General features: G+C 36.5%; 1 protein-coding gene across 5 annotated transcripts in view; it reads right to left on the reverse strand.

The window, feature by feature from the left end:
* Positions 1 to 16,200, reverse strand: part of ECPAS (Ecm29 proteasome adaptor and scaffold) — a 100,517-nt gene that overhangs the window by 39,917 nt on the left and 44,400 nt on the right. For all 5 annotated transcript variants that reach the window (XM_019749528.2, XM_074330823.1, XM_074330822.1 and 2 more), the window contains 12 exons: positions 15,779 to 15,898; positions 12,802 to 12,887; positions 12,486 to 12,564; positions 10,620 to 10,669; positions 9,555 to 9,621; positions 9,341 to 9,463; positions 6,474 to 6,577; positions 5,935 to 6,058; positions 4,793 to 4,873; positions 3,223 to 3,445; positions 2,700 to 2,791; positions 893 to 1,027 (listed from right to left, as the gene is read on the reverse strand). In XM_019749528.2, the coding sequence (XP_019605087.1) occupies positions 893 to 1,027; positions 2,700 to 2,791; positions 3,223 to 3,445; positions 4,793 to 4,873; positions 5,935 to 6,058; positions 6,474 to 6,577; positions 9,341 to 9,463; positions 9,555 to 9,621; positions 10,620 to 10,669; positions 12,486 to 12,564; positions 12,802 to 12,887; positions 15,779 to 15,898 (1,284 nt within the window). The remainder of the gene's footprint in view (positions 1 to 892; positions 1,028 to 2,699; positions 2,792 to 3,222; positions 3,446 to 4,792; positions 4,874 to 5,934; positions 6,059 to 6,473; positions 6,578 to 9,340; positions 9,464 to 9,554; positions 9,622 to 10,619; positions 10,670 to 12,485; positions 12,565 to 12,801; positions 12,888 to 15,778; positions 15,899 to 16,200) is intronic.

The raw sequence follows: 16,200 nt of genomic DNA on the forward strand, positions 1-16,200 counted from the left end.
CCAAAACAATTCCTCAGGGGGACCAGTGTCGGCTTCATCTTTCTTTCACCTGGCTTCACATTTGAAACAGTAGTTGAATTAAAAAACAAGTGGTACACATTTTATGACAGCAGCACAGGAATCTTGCCGATTAGTAATTAGTAAATAAACTCTAATAGGATGATACTAGCTTGTGTTGGGATGTGTGTGGAAACCTGGGATGCGGACATTCCTTAAATTTGGCTATGTGGATCACACAAGCTCTAGATTGAAAAAGGCAGAACCTAATGATGCAAAGAATGAATAATGTGGAAGTTGATAGTTTTCCTTGAACTCAACTTTAATTACCAGAGTAAGTTGGCAGAATGTGATTGTTGAAGGACAAAGGGAAGTACAAAAAGTAGAACACACTTTAATCAAAGGACAACCAGAGGGACATAGTTAATATATTGTGTCTTTCAAGTAAGGAGGTTAAGATTGCCACGTAATTGCTGGTAATGCATTTCAAGTGGCACTTTTTTCACTCCTCAACCTACCATTCACATTAGGCATGTATCGATATTTCACTGAGTTTTGGAAAATGAGCTCTTTTCCCAATATAGATATTTTACATCATGTAAAACAATAAATTGGTGTATATTTTAAAAATTAAAAACAATAAAGAAAGAGATGGGGAAGAAAAAAGGAACTAATATTTCTGAGCATCTAACACCTAAAACAGTGCCTATCAAACACAAGGCACTCAAATTTGTTGAATGAACTCACTCAATGTGTTACCTACCTCATTCAATCTTTACAATCATAAAAGTTCATTTTACAAATGAAAACACAAAAACTAAAAATGTATTAGATGCTTTTGTAAAATTCTAATATCTCCCACAAAAAAGAATGAAGATCAAACTGGTTAACATACATGATTATCTTTTGTAGTCTTTATAAGCTGTTCTATCATTGACTTCAACTCATTTCCCGACACTGTAGAGACCACCACAGAATAAAACAACGCTGCCAGCTCACGCATCTCTTCTTTACTGCTATTCATCAGACTCTGGGCAATGTAGAAGGAGAAAAATATACATGATATGTAATCATCCTCCTGCTGATAACATCTAACATTTAAAATTAAAAGAATAAATGATACATTATATTGTTCAATCTATTGGTACCCATGAGAAAATAACACGACAAGCAATAACTGCAAAATAAAAATTGAATTATATACCAAAATGTTCTGTGCATTTTCATCAAAAATACAAAGTATAAGACAAATGAAACTAATACACAGATGATCTAAAACAGAGGTCAACAAATATTTTCTGCAAAGGGCCAAAAAGGCTCTGTGAGCCACGTGGTCTCTGTCACAATTCTACTCTGCCACTGACGTGCAAAAGCAGTCACAGACAATAGATAAACAAATGGGTGTATCTGTGTTCCAGTGAAACTTTATGGACACTAATTCTCACATGTCAGGAAATGTTATTCGCCCTTTGATTTTTTTTCCAACCATTTATAAAAGTAAAAACCATTCTTTGCTTGCAGGCCGCTAATCCACAAGATCAAAAATCAAAAGCTCTCACATCATTTTAAAATCAGCAAATATTCACAAAGACTTAAAACCTTTTTAAACTAGAAGCAATTTCGTGACAGGTTTTCCAGAAAAGTGCAAAACTCACACCTCTTGGTAAGTTATTCATGTTTTCACACATGAAGAGATAATCTGGACATTTTACCATGATTTCAAGCAGCATTTTCAAAAAAAAAACTGCATAATGGAACATAAGAGATATATAAAACTATCTGGGACATACCTGTACTAAAAACATTATTCATTGTTTAACTAAAATTCAAATTTAACTGAGCATCCTGTATTTTTACTTGCTAAACCGAGCATCCTTTTGGTGTGACCTTGGGACAAGAACACTCTCCCACTCTCCCACGTGGCTGGTGGGAGCGTTAAATGGTACCACTTGATGGAGGATGTGCACTACTTATCAAAATTGGAAAAGCACGTGTCCTCAGTTCCACTTCTGAGAAATCCATCTAAAAAAATATACTTCCTCATATTCAAAATGATGAATTGCTCATTGCAGCAGACCGGTAGTACCCTAAATGACCATCAGTAAGGATCTAACTAAATTATGGCACATTCATACAATGGAAAACAATGAAACGGTTCAAACTAAGAGGATGCTCTCTCTGTAGTTATATAGGAATACCTCCACGTTCTTATAATAATTGAAAGAAGGTATAAAACAGTGTGAAAACTGTTACCTTTCGTGTAAAATAAGAAAAATAAAAAACTGTTTTTTTCTTGCGTATGTATACATGCATAAGTAAACTCAAGAAGATACACCAGATATGAATAATGACCTAAATATATATGTCAGGTGAGAGAGGAAGGTGCAAGAAGTTGGGGGATTTGCGTAAGTGGGAGACAGTTACGGAAAGGAGACATTTTTTTTTTTTAAACTATACAAATCTATTAAACTTTTAAAACAGAAAAATAATTATATTTTACTCATCTGACTCTCAATTCATCTCCCTCTCACTAGATGGATCATTGAGATATACTGACCTACATGGGCTCAGTAAGCGTTCGATGATGAGCTTTCAAAATGACCTAAAGGTAGAACAGGTCATAGGAACACTGGTAGGAAGACAAAATCATAAGGCTAATGTTTAAATATACAGAATCAAAGAGAAATATGCACAGAATATACCTTTATCCATTCTGTTTTGTCTACAAATTTGGTAGCTAACTTTTCCGGATACACTGAGACAGCTTCCAAGAGACAGTACATGACTGGCAAACCTAAATAAGAAAGAATTCAGAACCATTTAATTTCAAGAGACGTTATACACATACAGAGATCACTAAATTCCTTTAAAGTATAAGGCTACCACTTTAGGAAGCATTCCCCAGTTGTACAAAACAAAAATAAACCTAAATACAGTGTGTGCTTCACTACAGCAAATTTACAGACTACTTATCTATAAAAAGATGCCCTGTTCTTCACACCCACTTCCAAAGTAAAAATATATTATCTATTAATACCATTTCTTTCTGAAAGACAAACAGTGTATCAAGGATGAATCAGATAAGTTTAGAAAAGAAACAAAGGCTAATGTGCAGTTACAGTAGCGAAGAGATAAAACAATTTTGCTACAAATTCTCAACAGAGTTTAATGGTAGATTTTTGCCTAAGTACTTTAGTATCTGTCCTCAGCATCACGACCTCCTACCTCCAACACCCGCTAGCAGCTGCTGCAGCAGGCCAATGTAGATCTGAACAGGGTTGGTTTCTCCACTCTTGGAAGAAGAGGAGGATGTCGCTTGGTTGCCTGACATTAAAGTCCGTATATAGCGTCCAATGGCCGGGGCGTGATCTTGCATATCAGCCAAACTCTGAGAGGTGGGCACCACTCCCGCACTGTGAGCTAGGCACATGCGTAAGTACAGAACTATCTAAAAACAGAAAGAACACCAGATACGTTTCTCAAAAAATCAACGTGGGAGAATCTTCTTTAAAGTGACAATTTCTGTAACACAAGAATTTGAGAAAATGGGTTCAAATCATCTACACAAGAATAGATACAAAGCCATAAAAACCCCTGATATAAACTGGTTACAAAGGAGTCCTCTGGAAGCACTTTTTGGATAGCTAACATAGGACAGGCAGTAATTACATCGTGAGTATTCTCACTCGCTCTGAACAAGATTCTCTCTTCTCATTTAAGTAATGCAAGTCAATGACCTAAACAATAGAATTTCCCTTGGTAAATGTGATAAATGGATCTCTCTCCAACCTTCAAAAACTAGATGACCCAAACAACCTCAATGTATTGTTTATAAGAGTGAAATTCAGTAAATAACACAGTTAAACTTAGCTAGTTTGCAGTTTGATTCACTGCATAGCTCGCTACTCAGCCACCTGTAATTAGACTTTGTTTGCAGTTTGATCCATCCTGATATTCATCTGTTTTCTTTTTTTTTTTCCTCCCCTCACTGATTAACTGAAGAACCTGTTCCCTTTCTCAAGGCTCCCCATACCTCATTAATCAACAACATCCTAACCTAGGAAGGAGCAATTTCTTAATCCTCAGGCTCCCGGACACTGGAATCCAATTTACAACTTCTTGTAGTTTTTTACTGGTGATGCACTAAAGTCCCAGGCCGCTATGGCCAAGTCCAAGTCTGGAGATAACATCGTCTTCAAACAGACCAGACCCCAGGAAGGATGTCAGCCCTCAAACCTGCCTGATCAACTCCCCTTTTCCAATATAAGAAAAAGCTAACCTGAAGTTAGGTGCAGCTGTCCACTCTCAGGCTCTGGACTCTGCCCAGGAGACTCCCCCACACCCCCCACTCCCCCACCGGTGTTTCTCTCCTTACTACCTGAGGCAGCCCTCATCTTTGGCATTCCCTCTCTGCCCTAACTTTAATAAAACCTTTCTTCACTCTCCCACTTTATAGAATCTGTGAATGCTTTCATCTTTTGCAAATGACCAGGGGTTAATTCCATGCCACGACATTGTTGGCTTGGAAATTCAAATCTGATTTGCTGCAAAATCCCAACAACAATCAATGCAGAGCATCTACTTCTTTTCAATCTTACTGAGATAAATTTAAAGACTCCACTGTAAATTAAAATAATACCAAGTACTGTTTTTGTAATAAACAACCTGGGAAAGAACAATGACACCACAATATGATTTATCTAGAACACAAAAAATTCACAGACATCTCTTTGGATGTGACACTGTAAATATTTTAGAATCTTTAGAGAAAGATAAAAATATATGCCAGTCCTACCTCTCCAAAGGCTGCTGGGTTAAACGGAAGAACAGTGGTCCCAGTCATGTACTTGGCTGGAGTTTTCATTCGATGGGAAGCCTAACAGAAATAAGCCCCAAACAAACCCAATTACTGAAAAATGGAGCACATGTGCCCTTCCTCGATTCAAAATAACTGTACTTCTAGCTACATTATTGTTTGCTACTATTTTTTCTAGTCGAAAAATTTTTCCATTGATCATGCTGATTGTTTATGTTCCTCAAACCCTAAATGACAGATGTATTACTTTTTCTTCCGCATCGTTTTACTGGCTTATTTAAAAAGAATAAACCTACTTCAGGCACCCACTGACACAGTCACCCCAGGCCACTGCATGCCAGTTATTTTTATTAATAATGGATGCAAGAGGAAAATATGAACACAAAAGCATCCTCTGACCACAAATATAACTGCTACAGAGAAGAGAATCATGGCTGCTTAGTACTGAACTCCTACCCAGTTAAGATGTTTATGAGCAGAAAGTTAGGAGCGCCAGTAAAGGTGGAAGGCAGTAAGGTATCTATCCCCCAGCATACTCAAAGAAACACCTATGTAAAAAGTGGGACAGGATCCAGGCTGGAGGTCACAACTGCCAATACTCTGTCTGATCTACCAGCACAGGACACTGCAAAAACAGGAGACTTGCAAAAGCAGATGATGAAAGTGGAAAAAAAGTGAACCGCTCCCTGAAGCATTCTTAAACTTATGGTGCCCTAAATAATGCCTTTAAAAATAAAAGGGAAATGTATTTTTAAGCATGTCCTACCAAAGGGGAATATTTTAAACACAGCCAAACTGTTGAAGAACATAAAAGGAATTGTAAGCAATTCAGATTTGGGCAAAACAGATCAATTACATAAAGAATTATATTTTTCTCCTCATTTTGTACCTTCTGCTTATTGTAAATATTAACATTGTTAGAAACTTTACTATTAGGTTGGTGCAGAAGTAATTGCGGTTTAAAATTAAAAATAACTGCAAAAACCGCAATTACTTTTGCAGCAACCTAATACTATTCAACATTTAGTGATAACATTTTAAATATGTCACTTAAACATGTATGTTTATTTTCATCATCCATTATATAACTCAAACTAATCATCTGAAGTTAAATGCCATACCTTTTCTTGGATATAATATACCATTTCTGGGAAAGAAGGCATCTGCTTAGAAGCACTTTCTTTTCTGTTTTTACCAGGAAGACACCTTAGTACTCGTTGTGCTTCTCCATGAACTTCTTCCCGTCTTTCAGAAAGACAAAGGAGAATAAAAAGTGAATTTCACCAATTGGAGAATGATCATATGAAGTTTAAGAACAACGATTTTATTTGGCAGCTGGGGCTCTGAGAAAATGTCTTAAAAATGTATTTGTGGCTATCTAAGCAAAGAGCCGTAATATACATTGTAAGAAATTACTTCTTTGTGGAAATTTCATGAGATTTAAAGAGTCATGTGGTTTGCATCTTTGAATTTTACTCATAGGTTAAAAAAAGACAAGCTATGACTACAGGTCTATTTCATATCAAGGGCCATACTTTTAACTCTTTAATAAATTGCTTCTAAATTCCATAGACCAACATTACAAACAACATAAATTTTAGTAATTTTCCAATAAATTTTAAATGAACTCAAATTCAAATTAACACCTTTTGAAACTTACGGATCTCCTGCAGCTAATAAGAGCAAATATCTGGAAGGTATATGATCTGAGGGAAACACGGTGCTGGCAAATTTCACAGCCACTTGTCGAACTTGAACTTCAGGCTATTTGACACAAAAACACACACACACACACACACACACACACACACACAAAAAAAAAAACACAGATTTTTTTTTTAATTACCAACAACTCATTTCATCAAGATAAGACATCTTAATTGTAAACAATATTTAAGTTGCTATTTCAATAAATATGTCTAAATAAAATTAAGACAAATCATTTGATCAAGATCTTTAATCATGTTGTTTAAAAGTTGTTGGACAGTGACATTAGTTAAAAAGTACTTTTATGATCTAAGAGGACCCTCCAAGTAAAGCAAGAAAACCCACAAAGACCACAGCCAGAGAATCTCTCTGTCCGTGCACATCCTCAGCCCAACCTTGAGACCAAGATCACTGGGACAGTTTCTGGCCCCACCTGTTTCCCCAACGCTCAAACTCTCAGTCACGTGAGTGAAATTCAGAAGTTTTGTAGAGAACACACAGATCTTACTTGGAATCCCTACAAATTTGAAGCAAAATACCTCCAACTTTTCCAGATTAGCTTTAAAATTAAAACTGACTTGAAAGCAAAGTTTCAACTACATAAATGTATTCAATTAACTTAACTAGACTAATAATCTGTGAATACAAAGTTCAACCAGAAAAGCAGAATCTATTTGATGCTGAAGCTTTATTCTCATGTATCTTCCCCCTCGGTCATTGCTCCAGTCACAACTTAAGTGAGATGAATGATACTAAGAACTATACACTGTCCCTTTCATTCAGGTATTCTTGCTCTTTAGCATTCCTGGAGTTGCTTTAAAGAACAACGATATTAAAGATAGTGTATATAATTTAGCTTAAGGTCTAGCTGCCTTAAATGTAGTCTGAGAAAAGAAATAAATGACCTTTGACTTGGTAATATTGTTACATGATTTGACCTGCACAAATATAACCAGCACCCTCGTGCATTATACAAGCATCACTCTTCCTTGTCAGGTTACCCAGGAAAGCTTTCAAGTATTCTATTCTAATGAGCTTCCAAATAAGCCTATACTTCTTTGTCCATGATATATGACCATGAACCATGTACACCAAGAGATTTGACAATGGGACTCTATATATCATGAGCTTTCTGAGTGCACATAATTCTCCTATCATATTTTAATAGCAATCAGATACCTTTCTGAACCTTCAAGAATTCCCTCACTATAAATGTATGCCAGCCAAATCTCAGAAAACGCAATTTATATTAATCTCACCGATACTTATGACATTATTCCTTCTTTTTTTCCTTTAGAATTGTGTTATTAAATCATAGATGTACAACAGCTTCTTAACTCTCCACATGCATTTAAATTTTTTTAAAGGAAAACATTCACTATGATCCTGGCTAATAGCTTTTCAAAACTTTAAGAAAAAGGTTTCACCTGTCACCTGAAACTTACAAATGTAACAAACATTACCAAAGAAGGAATGCTTCTCCATTCTTACAAAGACCACTAGAAAGAAACAATTAAAAAGCTAAAAACTGTCTCAAAGGCTTTTTTTTACAATCCTTCCTCCACAGTAAGGTAATGTTATTAAATAATCCAATCCATGCACAAAACAGCTCTCTGCATCTGATCTGCTGTCTTCTGCCACAGCACTGCATACTTCTGCGTGACTGAGATAAGAGTTATCTTACCATTGTTATTTAAATAACCTGAAGCTGTTCTGTCACCTCTCGGCTCTCATCCTCTCCTATTTATACAGTGAAGCCTCCTGGTATATAGGAAGAAGTTCAAAATGGGCTTCTCCCTCCATAACGCCACTTTCTCCAGGACCATAATTTCCTCCACCATATGGTCCCCCCATGTTCCTGCTACCACCGAAATTTCCACTCCTGTTACCAGCTTCTCACCACTTCCAACCACCTCCTGAGATCCACTTTCATCTAATCCTGACTTTGCCCTCGTCTCTCCCAACTGTGACGACTCTTGTCTTGTGGCCCCTCCTGCCCCGGCTGGCTCGGCTGAGTGTTCACCTCTCTGTCCTCAGCCCCTGACCCCAAGCAGGTGCCTCTTCCCGTCCAGGTCCCCACCCCGGGCTGGTTGCCACCATCGCCCCGTCGCAGGGCGCTTCCTCCCTCCAGCACCAGCCTGCCTGCCCGCGCCCCCGGCCTGCACACCCTGGTGCGTTCCCCAAAGCCAAGCTGCTGCTTCTCATCTCCCTCTTTCTGATTCTAGAAATGGAGGACAAAACACTAACTGAAGCAAATACCTACTATATTATTTTATATTGTATACCATATGGTATGTATATATACATATGTGTATACATGTGTATATAGCTATAGATATTCAAAATTCTCCTATAAATGTCCACGACAACCAAATAAAGAGGACTAGAAAGGAGAGTATGTTATGACGGTACTGGCTTACTTCCTACAGACTCATTTTAATATATAAAATTGGTCTTTCTTTCCCTCTGCTTTTCTCCCCCAATGTTACCTATAGCACTCTACCCCCAATAAACTGCATCACACAGCTACCAGTTAAGACAAAATACTTCCAACGTGGAAAGATAACATTAACAACAGTTTTCCAACGTGAAAGGCTTTAAACATAAAGCCTCTGTGACTATCACCCCTCCTCCTCCCCTAACATGAGATTTCCATCACGAGGAATTAAAAATAGGTAGATAATAAATCACAGTGCAAGTGAAAGCAAACAGTCCTCTTAATTGTCATGCTAGTTAAGGAGAAAAGCATTTCAGATTTTGTTCTTAAAAATGTAAAATGCATATATTACCGGCCACTGCAGTTCACACAGTTGGGCCTACCTTTATTAGGTACGAAGCCACAAGTGCCTCCATAAGAGTTCTCTGTGCTCCTTCCAAAGTACTATAAGCTCCAACCATCATAGATAATGCTTCCTGAATAGCTAGTCGAGTCTCCGGCTCTTCCTGTAAAGCCAATAAAAAGTGTTTCCGTCCCAGTTGGGTTTCCAAGTGAGCATCCAAACAGAAAGCATAGACTTGCCAGGTGTTTCCCTACCTTACACAGGGCTTCAAAAAGCTGCTGCACAAGAGCTATATCCTTAGTGAATAAATGGGGCATTCGACTGTAAGAGAATACAAGACCATCGTTACTATCATAAATCTCCAGGAGATGGAAGAAAATGAAATTAAACACAAATTTTCCTGAACCTGCATTTTCATCTCTGAACACCATGTCAGCATAATTAAATTATCTACCCAAAGAGCCAAATATTTTTGTAAGTATTTAACAGCTGTCTAATCCAAGTAACCTTTGATTAATATACTTTATTATACTCCATGCATTCAGTTAACATTTCTGATTTTAATATAAAGAAAATAAATAATTAAGACCAAATTGCTATTTAAACTGAAGGCTATCATGATAAGGGGCTTTGTTACTTCATGCCAACAGACAAGGGACAAGGTTTGCTGACAATCCTGCGCTGAATCAGTTGATCAGGGCTTTCTTCCCCAAGCCCCAAAGCTCCTTTCCCTGCATAGCACAGAATGACAAGACCTAGTCTACACAGGCGAGGACAGAACCTGCATCCGGGGTGGAAGCAGCACCTGGTGGCTCCGAGGATGCTGCACCTTTATCTCCTTGCTTTGAAATACAGTGAAAGAAGAGGAAATAAAGACGTACTGGAAGGAAGAAATCATTTAATAAGCAGAAGAAAAGAAACCCATCTTAGGAAACAGGGCCACTCAGAATCATAATATAACACTATCAGAAAAGAGAATCACTAACAAAACCTTGATTATGGGGATTATAAAGACTAGTAAGGAGCAACAAGAACGCGTCTCCAGGATACAAGAAAATGTAACCAATTATGACACAATCCAGTTCAAAATCTCATTTCAAGACTACCATTTAATATGGTAACATTATCTTCAAATATAAGTTAAAATGTCTCCCATCATTTTCTTTCTACAAGGAAGACATTTCTAAACAACCTACAGCCATTAAATACATTTCCTTTCAGAATCACAACAAACGTATTATCCATCTATTATTAAATGCCACAAAATTTTTCTTAGTTTATCAACAGGATTAGCTCTCACTGAAAAAGAGTTTACTCACCTGGAGAGTTTTCCAACAGCTGAATATGCCATTGACAGTAGCTTAGGGTCCTTGAAATTAAGAAGAAGAAAAAAAAGAACAAAAACAGACAAAACAAAAAACACAGTAAACGGCAAAACCTTTTTGCTGCAGTTACATGCATTATTTCACTCCTTGGTGAACCTGGTCTCTCTGCCTAACTACATGATATTAGCATCTGAACAAAACAAACAGAAAAAGTCCAAACCCAGAATTCATCACATGACTAAAGGAAAAACAAACAAAATTTTGCATCCCCAACTCACTCCGAAAAGAAACTACAGTGGACATATATGAAAAGTTTCTCTTAGATGGTGCTACGTTCAGGAAATTTTCAACACTACGTAACCTGCAGACACCAAAATTCATCTTCCACACACTAGGAAAACACCTTATTAACATATTAGAAAATTCACCAGTCATCCAACCGGCTAGGATACCCCCTTTCACCCAAAATGGCAGTAAGCTGTGGGGGGGGCAGTTCTTTTAAAATCTGCACTATAATAAACAGCTTCCGCTCATATCTTCCACTATAAAAAATTAAAAGTGATCATAGTTATCAAGTGAATTAGTGAGATTGCCTCCTCAAACAGAATTTTACATGGCATTATGAAAACCAATAGTGACTGACTACTCAAAACAAAGTAACACGTCTGTGAGTTGAAGTTTATACATTTAACGTAGGATTCACTCTTCCACACCTAGATGGCCACTCTTATAGATTCATTTTTATGGGTTCATCATTGGGAAGACATGGTGTCATCTGGAGGTAAAGGGATTAGGGCCCTGTGGTTTATCTGGCTCTTCTAACCTATTTTTAAAATATACAGCTTCTTCCTAAAAGCCCCAAAGCATTTTTATTTCTACCAACCATCCAAAGCATTACTTATGTCATAAATATAATTTAAAAGGTTCCCTAGGCCTCAAAAACCACGCAAGCACTATTCAATAGGAAAAGATAAGATAACCGGGCCTTAACACTGCCCCCAAAAGCACAACTGCACAATGAATGAACAGCTTTTCACTAACAATAACATCTACTAGTGTGCCTTACTGTGCTAAGTAATTTATGTGTAGATCTCATTTAATCTTCACAATACCCAATTAAATGGCATTATTTTCATTTTTCTAATAAAGAACAAAGGCCCAAAGAATTTAGGTAACTCATCAAAGAGCAAAACTTAGATTCAAACTCAATTCTAACTCCACATGGCAAAATCTTAATCACTATACTACTGCAAACATGCATTCATGTTTAGCTAAGACTTAGAAAAATAATGCTAACTAGAGTTCTTGAAACCTTACTTTTTAAGCAAATTCCCCTGAAATACTGGAGATGGTGAGAGTGGCAAGGACAAACAGGATTCAAAACTGTATAGTCCAAAGAAACCTCATCCCACTTAGCTTAAGGAATCAAAAATTTACTGAATGCATGTTTTGATAGAATTCTGAGTCAGTAAAATGCGATTAACAGTTTCTCAATATAAGCAAATCCAGGTAGACCCATATGTAAATAAATAGTAAAATAAAATTTAACTAATTCTTTTCATTCCATTTTTTACACAGTGCCTAAAAGTAGAATGTACAAGTATTTGCTTTTAAAATGTTATTTAAAGAAGGGATAAGACCCCTCAAGATTCCTATCACCTTTTAACACTTATTTCCAAAACAAAGCAAAAGATGGCGGTAATTTCTGAAATCTGCACCACTTCAAGTAAAAATATTAAGAAACAATGGAATAATAGCAAACCATAACTAACTAAACCAACATGTAGACCAAAAAAGCTTATAACAGAAAATACTTTCAAATATAAAATGTTAACAAAAGTTAAAAGACAATTCACTTACTTCTTTATATTCATTGATTAGCTTGGTGAGGCCATTCAAAAGCATTGGACCTAATGGCTTAATCTTGATTTCTGGACAACTTTGAAAAAAATAGCACACATACACAAAACAAGATAAGAATCTTGTAATTACAACATATCTTTTCAGATAATTACTTAAAATAATTAGAGACTAAGTAAAATAAGTTAAAATAATCTATTAAAATGTGAAAAATTTTAAAGGTGAACAATCATGATTTCTTTCTAGGCAAGATATACTTGAATCATTTGATCACTCCAACAGCTTGAAATTTTTACAAATAGTGCCCAAAACTTACGTTATACAAATGTGATGCACAAATTGCAGGGATAATGTTCTTAATTTTGAATTTGTATTTGTACCAAAAAGTCCATCATACACCACCTATGAGAAATGAACAATTAGTCAAGAACACCAACTAATAAAAACAGCAACTGACTATTCTCAAATATTAGGATACAACAGCACACCTTTTGCACTACACCTTGTTCTTCAAAATTAATGCAGGTCTTTTAATACATACACACATTTGAGCTGACAATCTTAGGAAGGCAATCAGTAGCTCCAATCAACAGTCTGTGGAGTAACAAATACAATGTTGATCGCACAAGTCTACAAACCTTGTGAGTCTACCACTAGGCAGTCACTTAGAATTCACGCTGAAGTGGGCCACCATTCTGTCACTCCGTATCACACAGAGGACACTAGCAAGTAATACCATTGTGAAGGAATCAGGTTTCTTAACTACAAAGTCATTCAAAACAAATTATAAGAAAGCTTCACGGATAAATATCAACATGAAAGCATTCTATGAGTGTACAGTCGGGTGTGAAGTGCTCCACATACTGTGTAGTCATGTCTAGATGGCAAAAAGAATAAAAAATTCACATAGTAAATGAGGCCTGTGCAGCTTCCAGACAGTTTAGATACTAAACATGAACATCAAAGAAATCTAAACTCAACTTCCTACTTTTTATGGGAAAGATAAAAAACAAAAATCTCCATCCTCTGCTAAAACTACTAATAGTATTCCGGTCTTACTTAACAATGACATGTCACTGGACATGGCATTGAGCATCTGCTGTAGAATCAATACCACGTAAGGAACTATGAGGTATAAAGAAGAGAAGCATTGCTATCAGGACACTCCATCTTTATGGGGAGTCAAGTGCACATTAAAAATGATATAGGACAATATATAATCAAGTGCTACATTATTTGGAAAAGACTTTCTTAGAAAATTAATGTGACAATGCTATGTTATATAGAATAATATGGTAAGATAATAGAAGCAAAGGATTCATTACAACACTAATGATTTGTGAGAAAAAAATACAAGTCATAACATACATATTAGACACGAAGAATTATGTCAGATGCTTTCATATGTTCAAAATCAAGGTGAGAATACACGTGTCTCATTAAAGTTATTGGTGTCTGGAAAGAAGAGGCTCATCTGAATGATACCGCAAAGGATTCTGTGATTGACAGGTGAAGAAGAAAGGGGTAGGGCCAAGGATGCAGGAGAACGGTAACAGCATCATTAGAAATGGGAATATCAAAAAAGGAAGAATGTTTACGGGTGATGAACAATGAGTTTGTCTTTGAATGTACACAATTTTAGCTGGGCTTATTTAAAAAACATAAATAACTACAAATAAAAGTGTACACCTACAGAATGCCTATGAATTATTTTGTCACAAAATTCTAGCTGCTTATTATGTAATATAATGTAGTATTACCACAACCAAATTTTCTGAACAAAAATTATCAAGACACTATCTGGGAAACAGTGCTTGGAAAGTGAAAGGGAAGAAGCTCTGTGATAATTTTACAGTTATGGAGACACAAAACAGAGTACTTGAAATTAGTCAAATATTAATGTACCAGATACTGGGAACAAAAGTTTTATCATCTAGAAGGAAGAAGGAGCTGCTTAAACAAGACTTAAGTAGAGATGCTAAGACAGAAGCCTATGTACACCATACAGTGAACACAAAAGGAGCGCGTTCTTACTTTGGGACTTAAAGAGAAGAGGGGTGGGAAATGGGAACATTTCAGATAGAAGGGGAAGGGGGAGCTGTGCCAGGCAGAGGGAGCATCGTAAGTGGAGACACGGAGCCAGGAAAACAGCGTATTTAAAGAGCAATAATCTTAGGCAAAGAGGTGGTGAGATATGAGACCAGAAGGGAAATAACTGCTAACTTTTCACCATTTACCAAGAACTTTGTAACTGAATAAGCACTAGCCACTGAGCTCTAAACTTTCTGTTATCCCATTCAGTCTTTACAACATTGCTATGAGGTAGCTGCTACTACACCCATTTTACAGATTAAAAAAAGAAAAGTTTTAAAGGAAAGCAGAAAAACCCTGAGGCTTATTTAGGATCAAAAGCAAATATACACAGTTGAAAATTCACTTAACTTTTGACTCCTCAAAAACTGAACAGCCTACTACTGACCAGAAGCCTTACCCATAACATAAAAGTTAATTAACACATCTTTTATATGCTGTATGTATTATATGCTGTATTCTTATAAAGTATGCTGGAGAAAAGAAAATCATACGAAAAATACATTTACAGTATTTATTGAAAAAAATCCGCATATAAGTGGACCCATGCAGTTCAAACCTATGTTGTTCAAGGGTCAACTGCATACTCAAATCTATCTGCCTCCAGAGCTGAACTGGTTGTCAGCTGGATACAGGCAAGACCTTTTGTGGAGGGGTTTGTATCCCACACCAACAAAGAGCAGAAGCATTTCCCACAACAAAAATAATTCCATTGGCAATGGCAACACAGGAAACAGACTGGCTGTGGGCAACACTCGAGGCAGGGAAACAGGTAAAAAAGTACTGCATAACCAAAACAAGAAGGGACATTCTTGATTAGTATCAGCACTAGGTGTAGGGAGGATGAAGACACGAAGAAGTCAGAATCAAGAGGATTTGGCTGCTGCCTTCCTGTGAGGTTTCCATTAGGGATGACTCATTTTTCCATTTAAGTAACCAAATTTCTTGAGGAACCTTTTTGGAGAAAAGCCTCTCAGAAAAACACTAGTTTGAATGGGATTGTCACCATACCTTTAGGGTGAATGGTAACTACATATAGTATATAATCTATAACACAAAAATTTTTAATCATGTCTGCAGCTAACCTTGAGACAGAAAAAAATATGAAATGTCATTAACCTTGTTACGTACATCAACCTACCTCTTGAATATCCACTAATGCAGTTCTTTCTCTAATTAAACAGACATAAAATTTGTATTACCTGAATGTTAGCTGGGAACGTTTCCGCAGCTTGTCTAGAACGAAGGAGATGAGGGACAATCTTTAACTTGACTCTTGTACTGACTGGGTCCCTTTTCAGCTCTGGCTTCAGAACTGCTCCCTGTCGAAAACATGTTTGATTACAATTCAGCATTTCAAAATTATTGTGAACCGAAAAAGTCATGAGAGAGCATCTAAATCAGTGGTCTCTCAAAATTTGTTTCAAGATCCCTTTACACTCTTAAAAATTACTAAAGACTCCAAAGAGCTTTTGTTTATATTGGAATACCTATCAATATTTACTATATTTGAACGAAAAACTGAGAAATTTTAAAATATTTATTCTCTTAAAAATATTAATAAACTCATTTTTTTCATAAACAACATACTTTCAAGAAAAAGACCTGTATTTTCCAAATCAAA

The sequence above is a fragment of the Rhinolophus sinicus genome, linkage group LG04, assembly GCF_036562045.2.
Source record: "Rhinolophus sinicus isolate RSC01 linkage group LG04, ASM3656204v1, whole genome shotgun sequence".
Classification (NCBI taxonomy): domain Eukaryota; kingdom Metazoa; phylum Chordata; class Mammalia; order Chiroptera; family Rhinolophidae; genus Rhinolophus; species Rhinolophus sinicus.